Raw genomic sequence first — 18,635 nt, forward strand, 5'->3', positions numbered from 1 at the left:
CTCCACCTATTCTTGCAGATAACTGACTTGGACAGCAGTCACTCCACCCAAGCTCCACACCCATTGCTCTATCACTGAACTTCCAGATCTTTGAAGGTGCTGACTCAACCCCATGCTAACCTTCTCCCTTAACTCGGTCATTAATACCCATCTCCTTTACCCAGCTTGTCCTCCCTCCTTTAGGCCTCACTGTGAAAGGCTGCTGGTGAGGTGAGGGCATTAGCTACTGTGCTTCTACCCCTCAAGACTGAGTTTGTCTTGTGCCATGGCTCCTAATCTCCATTCTTGAAATCCAGTCATGTGAATCTAATCACTCATGTCTCTGAACCATCATTAGCCCACAACTTGCCCAAGACCCAAATTTATGAATAACCCTGCTGCAGGTCTTAGTTGCAGTATCTCTGAAATATTCCATACTCACCACCTTCTCTCAGTCTGCTCTCTCAGTGTCTCCATAACCCACTGGACTTACTTTAAGATGACAGCTCCATGCTGCTTCTAGCTACAATGATACTATCGTTGAGACATGATGCGTGAAGTCAATTGGATCTCCAGCCATTACAGTCACATTCCTGCCAGAGAGGATGTCACAAGGCATGTTTTATTTTATTGGCCAAACCCATTAACACACAGCCACATCACCTGGAGAAGCAGTCTAATAATTCTTTGGCACTATTGAATAGTATTTTATGTATAGGCATACCATAGACTGCTTAACTATCCATCAAAGGTGTTTAAGTTGCTTATAGTTAGTTACTACAAATGAAAGTGTGGCACATTCTGGTATGGGTTTAGTGTGAAGGTAACATTTTCATTTCTCTAGGGGAAATCTGACTTCAAGGCCAGGCTGGGCAACATACTGCATCCCTATCTCAATAAATAAATAAATTATCAGGTAGATAAATAAATAAATAAATATTTTGAAGTGGTTGCTTTGATGAATATATACAAAATGAAATGGAAACATAGCATCTAAAGGGAAGGGTTGCTATTTTTTCCTATTGGTGAAGAATCACTCCTTGTGTGTGGTTTCCCTCTGGAGAATGGCCAAGAGTAACTACAGGAAGCTCCAAAGCAAGTCTTTGTCACAGTCCAACCATGTTGTTTGTTCACCCAAGAAAAAGTAAGATGTTCCTTTACCTTTCACAAGGAAACAAGTTGGCACTGGTTATGTCACAGCTGTTCCTGTTCTGAGGCTGGGAAACAGTGGAAGAGACCATTTGTTCAGTTCATTGCTTTTCATAGCTTTATGCTGAGCAGTGATGGCACTCAGGAGGCAGAGCAAAGGTGGATCTCTGTAAGTTCAAGGCCAGCCTGGTCTGAAAGCAAGTTTCAGAACAGCCAGAGATACACAGAGAAACCCTGTCTTGAGGAACAACAACAACAACAAAAATGACCTCAGAAATAAAGTCCTGTATTTATTTATTCAGGGACGTTTTTTTACCTTGACTTATCACTTGAATTTACTTTTTAAATCTGAGAAAATGCAATCGTTTTTTTCACAGTTTCGCTGTATGAAAGGAAATTTTCTTCAAACACACTTTCTTATCTTTCTAAATGAAAAATCTTTCTGTGGAACTTTCCAAAGGATAAAATTTCCCTTCCTGATTTGGAGCAGACCAAACTACTAGCACTCTGAGATGCACAGCAAATCAGCAGCGCACTTCCCCCTGTAACAAAACCCGTCTGCATCTGTGAGGTGGTTGCAGCAGAGTGGGAGGGGGCACACAGCTCCACCCACAGACTGAGTGCTGGCTTTCCATCTCATCCGCAGAAATCCCACAGTGCATCTTCTGAGGAAATTGGGAGCATGGGGACCTTGGGAGAGGGTTGAACGGGAGGAGAGAGGTGGGGGGGGGCAGAGAAAAATGTAGAGCTCAATAAAAATAATAATAAAGAAAAAGAAAACAAAAGAAATCCCACAGTGCAGACTTTGCAATGGTTGCCAACCAACTGAGGCCCCAAGTTTCTCTGAGAAATAGCGTGGTTAGAAAATCTTGGTGTTTCCTCCTCACCGCTGTACCGCACCTGCGCCTCTCATCTCCTCTAAGGTGCAGAGGCAGAACTGCATCTTTCAACCCCGTCTCTTTTATCTGATGCAGTGGATGACAGGTAATCTAGCTGAAAGTTCCGACAATTGCACCGCCAGAAAAACACTGGCTGATGAAATCCAAGCAGTTATCACACTAACCATCACCTGTCAAGCCTCTTGCTTCAATTTAAGGGCGCATCAATTTTCTGAAGAGGAAATCAAGGGCAAAGAATAAAAGCGCTTCAGATAAACACTGACAAAGGCCCTTTCTGCTTTTTTTCTTTTTCTTTTTTTTTTTTTTAATTTATGATGGGATGTACTATCATAGGTTGCTCCGTGAGGTTTTATCAACTGTCCTGATACATCCCAGATAGCTCAGAATTCTTTGGCCATTGATGAAGTGCTATACAGCTCTCACAGAAAGGGCAGAAGATTTCCAACTGAAAATTACTTTCACTAAATACCACAAAGATATTGAAGGCAGAGAGCAGGTGGAGATGGGACAAATGACAGCGGTGTCTAACAATGAACCTCTCAGTTCTCCAGGATGGCAGACAAGACTGATTAGAGTAAGAACACACAATAATGTTTTCTTAAAGCCAGGAAGCATACTGTATAAAGTGTCAGGTACAAAGGCTTCGGATATTCTTTGTGGTGAATTGAGAATCTGGTGCTGCTGGCTGTACTTACAGTGTGGCCCATCACAGCTACCAGGCCAAGGCGTACACATGCAAGCTCTGGCGAGGGTAGAGAAGAGGGACAGAAGTGAATGAAATCACGGGGAAGATCATGTGAAACACAACTTGGGCTTTTACAAAAAGCTCTGTTCGACTTTGGGGATTGCAAACCATAGGGTGTGGTGCTGGCATTTCACTCTGGCTGTCCTAGGATTTGAGGGGCATCGTTTGAAGAGGAAACAATGGGTAGGGCAGAGACTCACGTTTTCTGTTCGTTTTTGAGGTACTTGGAATCGGCCTAGGGCTGTGTACATGGCAGGCATGCATTCCATCCATGACCTGCACCCCTTTCACCTTTCGCTTGGAGAGGGTCTCATTACTCGCATCTGAACCCCTCTGTAACCACAGCAGGCCTTAAACATCAGAATCCTCCTGCTTCAGCCTCCCGAGTAGCTGTGATTTTAGGCTTGCATCTCTCGGCTGAAATATTACTTTTGATTGATCTTAAGTTATACAATTTAACGTGCGGTGAGCTGGAATTTTCCCGTTGCTGGTGTCTCTAGCAACCCTGAGTCCACTGGAAAGTGGCAGCTGAGGCTCCTGAAGGATTGAGTGTCAGTGATGCCTCAGTTTCCTCAAATTGGGAGCCATGTGTAAAACAGCAGGGTGGAAACATGCAAGTGAGAGTGGAGAGCAAGACGAATACTCTAGGAACTTTGAAAACCGCATGAGAATGGACTCAGCCTGCTGGCCGAGTAAAGGAAAACAGGTATAGACCACCTGAGTGTAAGTAAACTTTTCAGCTGTCCCAGTCAGGTGCACAGCCTGTCCTTTAGATGGGGAGACATAAAGCGATGAGTAAGGATGGGGACAGCGGTTGGCACATGCCTAGAATCCTGGCACTTCAGCGATAGACGCAGGAAGATCAAGAACTTAGGGTCACTCTCAGCTACATAAGACCCTGATTGAAGAGAACAATAATAATAATAAACAAGAAACAAACCAAAACAATAACAAAATACTAAAAAAGCAATATATTCTGAGAGGACTAAAATTTGATTTTTTAAAAAACTGTGTTCACCAAAGCTTATAATTTCTAATGTTAGTCTTAGGGACAGTAAAGAAGAAATACTAACAAAATAATTTACCTTTTGGTGTGAATCACATTCACCAGTGTGTGTGTGTGTGTGTGTGTGTGTGTGTGTGTGTGTGTGAGTGAGATCTTTTAATGGGAAAATGGTATTTGTTTCAGTGGCACTGTAAGTCTACTTTATATCTGTGTAGTCCTGTATGGTCATTGTCCTATTGGTAAATAGTATATGCTTGACTAATTATTATTTTTTTTCTCAAGCAGTCTTTAATGAAAACTGTATGAGAAGACGCCCCTACTCCTGCATCTTCTCAATCGTTTCTTCCTTGTATTTGCCCTTCTCCTTTCCTACTTGTCGAGACTTGGCTTTTCTTTCCAGGATCTTCTTTCGGTCTTTGTCCAGCTTTAGCCTGGTGATCACCACCTTGCTGGGGTGGATGCCCACGTGGACAGTTGTGCCATTAGCCTTTTCCCGCTGCACCCATTCAATGTAGATGACATATTTCTTCTTGTACACTTGGACCACTTTGCCAATCTGCTGGCCTTTGTAGTGTCCCCGGACAACCTGAACTTCGTCATCCTTTCGAATGGGCATCGAGCGAACATTGTACTTCTGTCTCAGCTCTTTGGAAAGGGGGGAAGACATGATCTTACTCCGAATGTGAGAAGGTGCATTGAAATGCCATTTGCAGTTCTTGCTCCGGTCAGAGGTCACAAAGGGATTGAACTTCATTTTGGCGGCTGCAATCCAGTGATGGCCGCAAGAGGAAAACTTGACTAATTATTGATAAAATAAAGAAATCCCTTTGTGGATGAGAATAAGCCACCAACAGTATTAAAGTCGTAAAGCAAAGAAAAGCTATGGACTTTTCATTTGGTGTAGGAAACAGTGCCTCTTTTCTGTGGTCATGGGACAGGCACTCTTGCCAACCACTGGAATCAGAAAGGACAGGCATGTTTTTCTACTGTGCCACACCAACTCCAGTGTCATCTGTGTGACATGACATATTTAATTATACTGGACGGGACCTATGTGTCCTATGGGACTAGGTTTCCTGGAGGTCAATGGCAGACGGCCCGATATTAGCCACTGCTGAGGCATAGACAGGTTTCTCGATTAGCTGGCTATGCGGGATATGGGCTTTGCACAATCTCATAATAATGATAGTCTGTATATATACAAGACAAAGATCATTCTCTTCAGGAACAGCTCTGGGACAGGGAAGCACAGTATGAACAGCAGAACCTTTGTCATACACAGGGTGTATGATGAGCAAGGGAATAGATGGGTTAATGTTGATGGACAAAGATGGATAGGCTTGCTAGATCCCAACCCCCATGATGTCTACTGCATAAGAAGGTACTAAAAAGTATAGTTCAGTAAGTGTGGAGAACTGATTAGGTATATTTGGTCACTAGATGAAATAAAGGGTTAGGAAAAGGAAGGGCCATGATAGCGATAATGAGACAGAAACTTTCTATTCATAAGATGAAGCCACTTGCCTGAGGTTTACATTCTCAAGGACAAGATTTCCTCTTCTAAGGATGCTTTATGTTCCTCATAATATACTTTTCTTAAATATCGCTGATGTGACTAAAAGAAGCTTTCATACTGTGCCAACCAATGATACATGACCTTCTGATTTGTTCTTTGTTTTAATACTATATAATGAAAACGTAAATTCAGTAAAATCGCAGCAGATTCCAACCACTCTCTTGTGTGTTGTGTCTGTCTGTCATTCACTGAACTTGTGCTTTCCTGTTACCAGGATCCTGCTTCTCCCACGTTCTGAGTGATTCCCCTGAGCCGGTCCATGGCAATACTGCATTTCTCTTTCTGTGTAAATGTTGCCATGGGAGATATTTCCGAATGTAACCCAAGGTATTTTTTCATTTACTTCGAGTTTCTAGATATGCTTGTGAGTTAAATCTGGTAGGCTACAACCCAGTTTTTCCCATTTTCTTTTACATTTGTTCCTTTGTTGGGGGGTGGAGGAGAGCGTTGCAAGGAGATCAGAGGGCAGTTTGGGGGAGCTGGCTCTCTCCTTCCACCAAGTGGGTCCTGGCACTGGAACTCAGTCATCGGGCCTTTAAGAGCCTTTAGTTACCATCTTGCCAGCTGTGCTATTGTTTAGTGCAGCTACTTCCTCCATTTGCTTGGATCCACTACTAAATCTTCATCCTTTTCAGGGAACTTTTACTCCCCTTCAAGTCATTTGGGACACAATGGAGAGTCGTGCTAGATTTAGGACAGTCTTGGATTTAAGACAACATTGGCTTTGGTACTTTTTTGGAAAGTTCTGTATTGATTCACTTGGTAACTGCTTCCTGAGACAAAACAAAGCATTTCATACTAAACAAACGATCTGACTTACATACTGTTCTTTGGTGTGAATACGTGATGCCATGAGACTTTAATTTAGAGGAACCAAGCTTTAGAAATATGCAGATTGCCTGAAACCAGCCTTCATCTGAACATGGACAGCTCTCTTCTCCCTAACAAAATCTCTGCTGGGAAACAGGAAAAGGGAACAGCATCTAAGGAGAATCCCTGCCTCCCGGAGGTAGTGGCTGCTGTTAAGCCTTGCTACTGGTCATTAAGGGAAACTGTACTAACATGAGTGTGTGAGGGAGAGGTAACTGCTTCATTTTCCCTCAGAAAGTTTTGGTCAGAAGTCCACCAACCACACATATCATTTCCGACTACAGCACAAGTTACTTCCAAAAGTTTACTGGAGTGAGGCCAAACTCAGCATCTAGATGTGAAGCTGTGCCTACCTCCCTTTTCTTAATGAAGAGAGCTGCTTTCCTGCCTGTAGAAAACTCAGGCTTCTCCTCCCATTCTGTGAGGAAGCTCATGCTGTATCTCTTCCTAGGCTGGTGTTTCAACTGCTGGCTCCCGTTTCGTTCCTTAGGTTGCATAATCAGTTTCTTTCTCTCTTTCTTTCTTTCTTTCTTTCTCTTCCTCCTCCTCCTTTTCCTCCTCCTCCTTCTTCTTCTTTTTCTTCTCCTTCTTCTTTTTAAATTGGTTCTTGAGCCAGGGTTTCTTTTTGTCACAGTCTTGGCTGTCCTGGAACTCACTTTGTAGACCAGGCTGGCCTTGAACTGACAGAGATCCACCTGCCTCTGCCTCCCGGGTGCTGGGATTAAAGGAGTGCACCACAACCACCCAGCTTATCAATTCCATCCCAGAAAAAAAATATTATATTTGCAACTTTTAAAGATCCATCTCAAATAGGAGATGCTGACAATGCCCAGTGTTGCCTAATCTGAGGCTTCACATGGACTCCCAGCAGAGTTCTCAGCTAGAGGAAAGGCCTACATAGTTATCCTCAAATCATTTCAGTGGATGCTGCTTTTGAACGGAATTAACAGCCACTAAATAGTGTTAAAATGGGAAAGAAGCAGTGCATTGACTTGGTGTATTTCGAAAATGATTATGTCTTAAGTTTCTAACATTTTTATATGGTAAATCAAAAGTTTCAGTTTTCTTCACCAAAAATTGTGTTTTTGTTTTGTTTTATAAAGAGAACCTGAAATGAAATTAGTTATACATTTACATATAAAATACATATACATAGGGTGGGTGTGGAATTCCAGACCTCTAACCCCAGCACATAGAAGGCAGAGGCAAGTGGATCTCTATGAGTTTCAGGCCACCAGGGATACATAGTGAGACAACAGTCTAAAATCTCTCTCTCTCTCTCTCTCTCTCTCTCTCTCTCTCTCTCTCACACACACACACACACACACACACACACATCATACGTACAAAACATACCACATGCACAATACACATACATCATACACACAACACACACATAACACACAACACACACATAACACATACACATACTTCATACACACCTGATTAGAGGGACAAAGACAGAGAAATAGCAATTGTCCATGGGAAAATTTAAGCCTTCAATTAAAGACTCAAAAAGTAAGAATAAATTAGAATTCTTTCAAAATCTTTCTTTCCTTCACTTATGATTTATTTAGTACCACAGCCAAACCATCATGGTTTTTGATAGAGACAATTATTCTAAATTGAGTCATATAGTTACATATTACCACAAAATAAATTATAAAAATGAGACTTGAAGAAAAATATTGTAAAATCCAACATCAATTGTAAATTCTTTAAGCCTGGCTACTGCCCCTCTGGACCCACTATGGCATATAAAAGCAATAATCCCTCTTAAAGAAAGACAGCAAAGCTCACAGAAGCTCATGGATCATGATTTTGGTACTATATATATATATATATATATATATATATATATATTTCACAAAATGCATCATTGAACATTATTTCTGACATCTGGTGGGATAAAAATGGTACTTTTTAAAAAATCAAGCTAATGAATTATCTTCTTCCAATCAAGTAGAACAGATAGATCTTAAGTTTTAACTCTAGAGTTTATCATAAAATTTATTAGTAATACAAAGAGAAAAATTTGCCTCATGCAGAAGCTATTGTTTTTAATTTTAATTTTTCAAGACAGGGTTTCTCTGTAGCTTTGGAGCTTGTCGTGGATCTAGCTTTTGTAGACCAGGCTGGCCTTGAACTCACAGGGATCCACTTGCCTCCGCCTCCCAAGTGCTGGAATTAAAGGCATGCTTCACCACTGCCTGGCTGGAAGCTATTTTTAAAGTATAATAATGATACATTATATTCAAATATTCCCAGAATAAGCCAGACACACAGACTATGATAACTGCTGGGAAGCTAGTTTGTGTGGAGTGAGAAGATGAACAGACGAAGCTCCCCCCCGGAAAGCAGGAGCTTTCCAGATTTTATTCTGTGAGCTTGTCACTCTTCACGTGGGAGCTGATTGTGCTCAACACGTTCACGGACAATGAGCAGGCGGTCAGGGCTTAGCAGAAGCTCCCGGCTCTGTTTTTTGTATGTTAGCTGCTCCTCCCATGGTGAATGAGGTGCGTTATGGACATGAAACTGCCTAAAACGCCTAAGAACCTTGGCAAACATTCAGCAAGCATCACACAACGCTTTAACGCAGCTAAATGATTTAATGACAAGGAGAGAGTTACTGTAAAATACAAGGCTGGGCCTGGGCTGCAACAGCGCCTGCTGTCTAGACTAAGAAATCCAAAATGGATTCCAGGAAGAAGCACAATGCCAGGCTGTGGTGTGCTTGCCTGGTCCTCCTATACTGTTATTACTGTTCAGCAGTCCTGAAATCTGAATGACAGTGGCCTGAGCCCTTTCAAACAACAGAAAGAAGGTCAATTTTTGTAATGAGGAAATGGAAGTGGTGGTGCCGGAGATCGCTGACCCTTACAGCTTCTTGTGCGATGAAGGAGCAGTGAAGTGCGCCAGGAAATTATGGTGTAGGACAGCGGTGACACCACCGTCACAGAGCGGAACCAAGCCACAAGGAGCAAATGCACTAAAGTGTGCATAAATAAAATGCATACCGTCAATCCTGCCTTTATTACTCTTCTCCATCTGTGGAAAACTGGGTCTAACAGTTTTGCAAAGAAAGAAAAAGGCAGAGTCCAAACTTAAGTTCAAGTTCTGACGATTCGCTTATCCAGGGACAGTATCTGTATTTCTTACCATCAGTATTTGAAAATGCTTAGCATGTGCTCACTTAGGCAGCGCATAGACTAAAATGCTTAGGAGATTACGGGCTAGGTATGGAGCAGTTAGAAGAGCTTGCTCACAGGGCAGGGACAGGGGCAGGGCTTTAGAGACTCATTGCCCTGCCAGTGATCATCCAGCTAGTTCCAAGGTCATGTAGGCATTGAAGCGTTTCAGGAGATGTGAACACAGCTTAGACAGAGGTGGGTGACAGCTGGAGGTGCATGCCACCTCAACTAATTTTCATGTGGCTACTGAGGAACAAATGCAGGTCCTTATTCTGGCTTTAGCAAACAATGTACTGAAAATGCCGTTTTCTAATCCTAATTAATCTAATTTCAGTGTTTTAAGGTCAACTTGCACATAACTTGCACATAACAACAGGGAGACACCAGGTCTCTTCTTAACTCGCTTTCAGTCCAGTGCCATGCTGACTCAAGCCTTACCTTACGGCGTTTTGCAGGGGAAGAATAGCTTGTTTTCTGGCCTAGGTGAATATGTGCCTTCAATAGCTAATCACCCTTTCCTATTCCATGTCTTTTTACATTCTGCTGCTAAACCATCCTCATATTTGTAAGCCAGTGCCTTCTGAATAAGGGGGAATTAAATGCACATTACCTTCACTAATGGACGTTTATTTCATTGGATAATAAACCTAATGCTTGATCATCTTTATGATTCAAACCCGAAGAGGTTTGTGACAGCTTCCAAGATTTTCCTTTTCAGCAACAAAACGAAATTATAATTTTAATGAAGTTAGACTGGGTTTCAGAACAATGTTTACAGTACCAATGCCTTTGGTTTTTAATCTTACTTTCTTTAATTCAGTAATTGTGATATTTTAAGGCGACAGAATGGGAGAATTTGTGAACAGGATATGGAATAAGATATAGAAGACCAAGACTTGGAAAGGACTCAAAGGTCATTCAGCCAAGAGGAAGCCATGAGGCATGGTTACAGGACAAGGCATGCCAGCTTGCCCTGTACACAAAGCTGGGTACCATTTGTAACCATGTGGAGCAAATGCATCATGCCATTAGCTGAACTCCCAAGCAGCTAAATTGTCATGGACAAAAGAAATTTTTTCCGGCTAAGAAGAGATGAATATTTAACAAATACTCAGAAAGTGTTGTCTTGGCCACACACTTATTACCTTAAGAGCTGATAGGACAGAAATAAACTAACAAAGAAAACCCACAAAAGTCAGAAGTAGAACCAGTGAATGAAAAAGCCATGTTGGCCTTTATTCTGCCTTACACTGAACCAAAATGTGAAAGGTGTTTTTTTGTTGTTGTTGTTTTATTTTTGTTTTTTTTTTTTTTTTGAAATCCAAAAAAGATAAACTAAACTTAAACCCCTAAGAGGAGGATTTTCTGTGTAGCTCTGACTGCATTGAAGTTTTGCCTGCATGTATGTCTTTGTGAGGGTGTCATATTTTGGAGATACAAACAGTTGTTAGCTGCCATGTGGATGGTGGGAACTGAAACAGTATCCTTTGGAAGAGTCAGTGCTCTTAATTATTGAACCATCTCTTATCTCTTCAGCCTCAACAACCTAAGTTTGATCCCTGGGACACATATGCATGTCATGTGGAATCTCCTCCAACACACAAACACATACATAATTAAAATATATTAAAAAGTATTTTTGGCCATAATTTAATAAAATTATATCAAAATTCTTGATTAAGATTATTAAGTATAAATATGTATCCCCTAATGAAATAGATTAGTAATTACACAGTCTTAATTATACCAGAATTATTTCCCATGCTAATAGATGAATTGACCATCTTTGTGGTACTCTAGCAATTGCAAAGCCTGAGATACCATGATGTCTGCATATTTTAGGCGTGCGATCCCAACACGGTATAGCATAGAGCCTCCCTCTTCAGCATCAATCCCAGCACTCGGTCTTCTTGCTTCACACACATGTGAAACAAATACATCATAAAATACCCCTCTCTGTCTCTCTCTCTGTCTCTCTCTGTCTCTCTGTCTCTCTCTGTCTCTCTCTGTCTCTCTCTCTCTCTCTCTCTCTCTCACACACACACACAGAGAGAGAGAGAGAGAGAGAGAGAGAGAGAGAGAGAGAGAAGTCTAATGTTACCGACAAGCCAAGAAGTCCTACATAAAAGGCAGTTAAGCCAACACTGCATAGTTACACTGTGAACTTAAAGAGCTTTGTTTCTTTTCTGATGCTAAAGGATTGTGGGCAGAAACTGTGCTTGGGATCACAATACCTGGAGCACTTGCGTCATTTTGAGAACCCCAGATGATATTTTTGAGGGAGACTACCTTACCATTAGCATAAGTAGGATTTTAATGTAACGACTTCTATTTCTACTCCCTGTCTGACTCATGCCTACGACTGTCACCATCTACTTCCAAGTCCCTACTGCTGTCTGTCCGTGTCCATCTGGTTCAGTCTCCCCTGCAACTCCTCACCTGGGAAAACACTCCACAGAAGGAACTTAAGTACAAAGATGAAAAGATCGTAATGACTCCTTGTCTTTTTTTAACCAAAGACTATCTTTTTTTTTTTTCTTTTGGCAAGGATATTCCTGTTTCTATTCAAGAGAAATGTGCCAAGTACATAAAGGCTATTTAAAAAATAAACAAAATCTTGTTTCAAAATCAAAAAAATTTTGAGTTTTTTTGTAAAGGTATAACTTGCATTCCTAATGTCCTTTTTGTTAGAAGACCAAATATGGCAACTCAGAAGTAACTGCTATTCTCCTCAATATTGAACTATTTATCATGCAGAGCTCTTTGGAGTATGAGCCCGTCTAGCCATGGAGTTTTCTTTTGTTCACATATTTTACTTTCGCAGTTTTTTGCCGGTCATTGTTAAGAGGCATCTTGCTATTTACTAATCTCAGGCCTAAGCAGAGTCTACCAAGATTGCAACAACTACACACTTCCTGTTGTTTTTAAGTAGAAGAAAGATGTGTGGTAGATGTATGTATGCAAAATTTGAGGCAAAAAAAAAAGTTTGTAACAGCTTAATAGAAATTTCCAGCAGAATTTTACTCCTCTGGTCACTGTCCTGGAACCCTTTCGTGACTCTGGAGTCCTCAGTGAAGTGTGGCAGCTTAGCAGACAGTGAGTGCGGCTTCTGCACAGAACGTCAGTTTAGCAGAGTAAGTATGGCTCCTGCATAGAACATCAGGCCCAAGAGAAGGATTCCAATGGAGAGTCAATGTTGAAGGGTTAGATATGACTTTCTGGGTTGATGAACTGTGAGCTGGCCAGTCAGTTGGCACACTGCTGAGGTGTCCATGTGCCTTGCCCCCCCCCCCCCCAGGTACTAGAACTGGAGTTTTGGTGACAGTCTCACGTATAACTGTATAAAAGAAGAAGACAGACAATAAGAAACCAGACCAAGAACCAGAGGTCCCAAATATTTCTGGTATTTCTAGCTTCTGGCCAGGACAAGACCAAGGACATGTCTGGCTTCTGGCCAAGAGCAAAAATTAATGTCTTTGTCTCTAAAGTGCCTGCCAGTTTCTGTCTCTTATTCCCATCAGTAGCACTTGTCTAAATTATGACTCTACCTTGCAGGTGTATTGATACATATATTAACATAGTCAACAATATAAACAAGGGCCTTATTCATACTTCACAGATCAGGAAACTAGAGCTGTAAGCATTAGCCAGCTAAGTCAACCCACCAGTGGTGTACGTAGGAAGCTCTTCTGTTTCATTGAGAAGAAGCCTTCACACACTCAGAATGCTATATAGCTTATCCACCCACCCCCTAGTGCCCTGTTAACTTACGCATAGCAGGTCTTTCTTGTTGGAATTTCTTTGGGATCTCCAGTTCACAAAGAGACTTCTTATGAATTATGACAGTGTGGCCTTAGTTTAAGCTCACTCCTAGTTAACTCTTAAGACTTAAATAAACTGGTTTATATTCATCTATGTTCTGCCGTATAACTCGTTACCTTTCCTCTGTTATGTATGTGTGACTTTCTAAGCATCTCTCTGGCGAATCCTCCTTTCTTCATCCCAGAGTTCCTATCTCTACTAGGAAGTCCCACCTATTCTTTCCTGCCTAGCTATTAACCAATCAGTAGGTACCTTGGCAAAGACACATCTTCACAGTGTACAAAAAGATTATCCCACAATACTCAGGGATCAAATCCACTGAAGCCTTTGGAGAAAGAGCAATCTCTGACCTCCCACATTCATCCAGTGTGGGCATGATTTCAGAAAGTTCAGCTTTCAGGAGGTCTGAGTGCCAACATGCTGCCCAGACTTCAGGACTTAGTAAACTGTCTGGCAGCTGGAAAGCATTAAATGTTTGTAAGATCTTCAGAAGTTTGTATGTGCTCCAGATATATGCAGAATCCTCAGGTGCCACCTATATATCATCTCACACACAGGTCATTTTCTTTCCTTGCTTACCAGACACCAGCCATGTACCCCCTTTCTGTCTTTTTTAATGTGTTTACTAACATTACCAAAGCACATGTTAGTAACTCACTAGTGAAAAAGCTGACAGTGTCAAGCTTTTAGTTTTCAAGGAATAATTAAAGATATTTCTTAATGGCAGAATATCTATTAGTAATCAATTGTGTTATAAAACTCATTGTTTCAATCCTGGGGAAATAAATTATTCCAATGTTGAGATCTTAAACTAATTTCAGAGGATCTTTCCTCCTTCCCAAGTCCAATATTCTAAGTTTAGTATTCTTGAGTCTAACATGCCAAGACTCAAGGCCTGAAGAAAGCAGAGAAGACTCAGGGAGTTCAGTATTCACTCAGCAAATACAGCCAGGCACCAGGAATAGCTTACTTTCATCAATGCTGCTATGAGCCAAGCATGTGTTTTCCAACTAGTTATCATCTCATGTGTCTTAGTCAGGGTTCTATTGCTGTAAAGAAACACCACGACCAAGGCAGCTCTTATGAAGAAAAGCATTTAATGAGGGCTCATTTACAGTTTTAGAAGGTTAGTTCATTTTCCTTACGGCAGAGAGCATGGAAGCTCAGAGGTAGACATGGTACCTGAATGATCTACATCCAGATCCACAAGCAGCAGAAAGGGCGAGAGCCATTAGGCCTGGCTTAGGCATCTGAAAATCAAGGTCCACCCCTAGTGATACATTCCCTCTAACAAGGTCACACTTCCAAATCCCTTCCAGGTAGTGCCACTCCTTGATGATCAAACATTCAAATAGAAGAGTCTATGCGGGTCATTCTCGTTCAAATAACTACATCATGACATCGTCACAAACACTCTAGATGTGAAATGCAGTAGTATTTTCATGTTTTCTGATGTAGAAACCAAGACACAAATTCAACCTTATTTTTTTTTTTTTGTTTTTTAAAAAATATTCTCAGTCTGTCTAAGCTTCTTCTGTCCACTCTAGGGACAGAAACTCCAATGGGACTTGCAAGAGTTCATTGAAACCTTCTCAAAGAGGTAGCCTTTGTGGCTGCTGACTGAGACCTTGTGGGATGGCCAAAGTAGGAATCTGTAAGTTTATTCTTTTTTTTTTTTTTTTGGTTTTTTTTTTTATTGAGAAAAGAAAAAAAAACAATTTCCTCCTCCTCCCAGCCTCCCATTTCCCTCCCCCTCCTCCCACCCTTCACCCCCTCCTCCCACCCTTCTCCCCCTCCCCCCACTCCTCTCCCCCTCCCTCTCCAGCCCAAAGAGCAGTCAGATTTCCCTGCCCTGTGGTAAGTCCTGGGTCCTCCCCCCTCCGTCCATTTCTAGGAAGGTGAACATCCAAACTGGCTAGGCTCCCACAAAGCCGGCACATTATGTAGGTTCAAAACCCCGTGCCATTGTCCTTGGCTTCTCATCAGCCCTCATTGTTCGCCATGCTCAGAGAGTCCAGTTTTATCCCATGCTTTTTCAGTCACAGTTCAGCTGGCCTTGGTGAGCTCCCAATAGATCAGGAGCAGAAGGAGGGAGAAGTCGGGACCACAAGGGGAGCACCCACCCACTGAGACAGTGTAAGTTTATTCTTTAAAGTGGAAATTGGGCCCATCTTGTTCAACCTAATGGAGCAATCATGTTGATCTGCTTCTGGTTTATTTCTAGCAATTTCTTTTTTAAAGGGTCTCCAGCTATGGGCTGGGTGTGTAGCTCAATTGGTAAAATGCTTGCCTACCACACACAAATACCTGGATTTATTCTCCAGAACCATGTAAGTCATAGATATGATAGAGATAGGAGGATCCAAAGTTCAGGACCAATTTTAGTGAGTACAAGACCAGCAAGAAGTAGATGAGACTCCACCTCAAAATAAATAATAAGATAGTCTCCTCCTGCCAGCATGCCAGTCTAGCTCCAACTGTATTAATGACATAAGCTTCTTTCTGGAGTGAAGACTTAAGACACCAGCTCTGTCTTCTTCCTTATATTTACTATGTACCTGGAGAGACTCTTGTATTGATATGCAGAGTCCCACAGCATCATTTAATTAGACAGTGTTTATGGAAAATGAGACCCATCTCGTTCAATCTTTCTTTTTAAAAGGAGAAAACCAAGTTGGAGAAAATTCACAGACTGGAAAAAGCCATACTTGGACAGAATGTAAGAACCTGGAAAGGAGTAATGTCAGGAAACCTTGTTTAATTTGACCTGTTAACGGAATCAGAGGGTAACTCATCACAGGAAGCTTGTACACTCTCTCCAGTCAATAAGGAGTAACTCAAGTTACACCCTTTGGCTGTTCACTATATGTAAAGTATTTGTTTGGGTGTGAAAGATACCAAGATCTGCTCAAAGATCTCCGATTGTGCTCTGGTTCAGAGTACTCTTCAGGATCTAATATGATTTATCACCATGGTCCATGAAATCCAGTGCAGAAGCCTAACCTATTCACTGGATTTCCTCTACTTGGCCTGTGGAGGCAGTGAGAATAGACAGGCTTTGCAATTGGAGAGCTTACAATCTGTCACTTGCCTGAAGGAAGAAAAATGCATGCATTGATTTTCTCATGTATAGAGTAGAGCTATGAAGATCAATCATATAAGTTTGCAGGGACACTGACCAGGCATGTAGTATGCCTGGTACCAAGTAGCTCTTTAACATGAGAATAACTGCAATATAGTCATTGTTGTTACCAATAGGTCATAGGTGTCTATCAGAAACATTTCCTTCTCTGGAGATTTATCTGAGTTAAAGAATGAAATCTGCAAGTTTGAATGAAGACAGTAGACAACTTCTACCACAAACAGAGACAAGAAGCAAAGGTTGTTTTTCTTTCCACATTTGTAAACTCTTCACACTTTGGTGGCAGATTATATTTGAAAGACCCTACAGACCCCCTCCTCAAAACCCGTAGCTAGCATGCTCCCGGGGGAACGTCCTGTTTGCTTTTAAAAAAAAATTCTCCAGATCAGCAGCCAGCCTGCTCCCGTAAGAACATCCCATGTGCCTGAGAGGGCAGGAGATAGAGATAGGAAGACTGCAAGGCAAGATGTCAATAAGATAAGATGTCAACAAAGCAGGCTAGCTATAAGATAGGAACAGGATGATTGTTGCCAGGCATCCATGTTGAGAGAGGAAACCATTCATGCCCCCCGCCGCATTCCGATAACCACGCTTTTGCTTCTGTAAACTTGCTTCTTGCTGACACCCATGCTGAGAGAGGAAACCATTCATGCCCCCACCGCATTCCGGTCGACCACCGATAACCACGCTTTTTCTTCTGTAAACTTGCTTTTTGCTCTTCCCTATAAAAAGCCCGCCCTCCAGTTGGCAGGTGCGCAAATCTTCCGAGAGATCTTGCTGCCCACAGGTACCTGTGTCTACTCAATAAACCTCTTGCGATTTGCATCTGTGCGGTCTCAGCTTGTTCTTTGGCATTGGGGAGGTCCCCTCCTGAAAAGAGGTCCTCGTTGAGGGTCTTTCGATATTAATAGAGATTGTTTTCCCCAGGGTGGGAATAAACTGTCCTGAGCTCAGTCCAACTGTCACTATTGTTTGTCTCCAGTTCTTGAGAGGGTTGTGCAGATATTTGTGAGGTCCAGCAAAGAGCACACTGGCTCAAGGGTTAATTTTAATGTGTGTTCTTGGCTGGGTTGGAGGGGGACTCAGATATTTGATTAAATATGATTCTAGTATATGTTTTTGAGCATTTTAAAGGATGAGTTAACTCTGAAATTAACAGACTAAATAAAGCAGATTGCCTCCCCAGTGTGGGTGAGCCTCACCTGGCAGTCAAAGCCAGAAAAGCGTGAAAGGCTGAGTTTTCATTTCCAATGTTGGTCTTCTCTTGCCTGACAGAATCATATCTAACTGGTACCATTGTTTCTCCAGCTTGAAGACCCCAGATCATGGGATGTCTCAGTCCATGTGAGCTAGGCTAAGTCTCTGTCTCCTCTCTCTGCTACAGTTTCAAGAAAACCAAGTAGGACTGGCCAATGCCATGCCGGGGTTAAAATTAAAGGACCCTGAATGTTAGGTTATTTCTAGAGAAGAGGTAGTTGAGAATCTCTGGACAATCCAAATTAACACAGTCAGTTATGAAACACATACCAGGAAGCAAGCAGCAGAGGGCATTTTGGTGAGGAAGAGAAAGCCGGGGTCATGTTCAGGAGAGTGTGGAGCTGCTGAGGACCATGTGACAGAGGGGATGGTGTAAACAACAAACATGACCTTAAGAAATAAAACCGGGCTCCAAAGCCACAGAGAAACCCTGTCTCGAAAAACCAAAAAAAAAAAAAAAAAAAAAAAAGAAATAAAACCGGAAACAAGGCTAGTCAAGCATTGTATCCAACTAGCAAGAATCTGTGGACAGAGCCAGGCGGTGGCACACGCGTTTAATCCCAGCACTCGGGAGGCAGAGGCAGGCAGAGTTTGAGGCCATCCTGGTCTACAAGAGCAGCCTGGTCTACAAGAGCTAGTTCCAGGACAGTCTCCAAAGCTACAGCGAAACCCTGTCTTGAAAAACAAAACAAAACCAAAAAAATCTGTGGATAGATACAGTACCCAGTTCTGGAAGAAGAAGAAGAAGAAAAAAAGCCATTTTCTAAAGATAGAGAGATGATATTTTCTGGTAACAAAATTTGGGATGAATCATTAATTAGGTTTTTACCTGATACTAAAATGGGTTTTTTGGTTCTTTAGAAACACAGAAGATTAGTCCAGCAATGGTGGTGCACACCTTAAATCCCAGCACACAAGAGGCAAAGGCACATGGATCTCTGTGAGTTCAAGGCTAGCCTGGTCTTTGTAGCAAGTTCTAGGACAGCTAGGGAGATGCAG

General features: G+C 41.9%; 1 protein-coding gene across 1 annotated transcript; it reads right to left on the bottom strand.

The window, feature by feature from the left end:
* Positions 1-4,094: 4,094 nt before the first annotated feature.
* LOC121438693 (60S ribosomal protein L26-like) lies at positions 4,095-4,532 on the bottom strand. The gene has a single exon (XM_041639075.1). The coding sequence runs from the start codon at positions 4,530-4,532 to the stop codon at positions 4,095-4,097; it is 438 nt and encodes a 145-aa protein (XP_041495009.1).
* Positions 4,533-18,635: the final 14,103 nt, after the last annotated feature.

This window comes from Microtus oregoni, unplaced genomic scaffold (genome assembly GCF_018167655.1).
Source record: "Microtus oregoni isolate MIOR12 unplaced genomic scaffold, Mior012 000056F_ref0000123, whole genome shotgun sequence".
NCBI lineage: Eukaryota > Metazoa > Chordata > Mammalia > Rodentia > Cricetidae > Microtus > Microtus oregoni.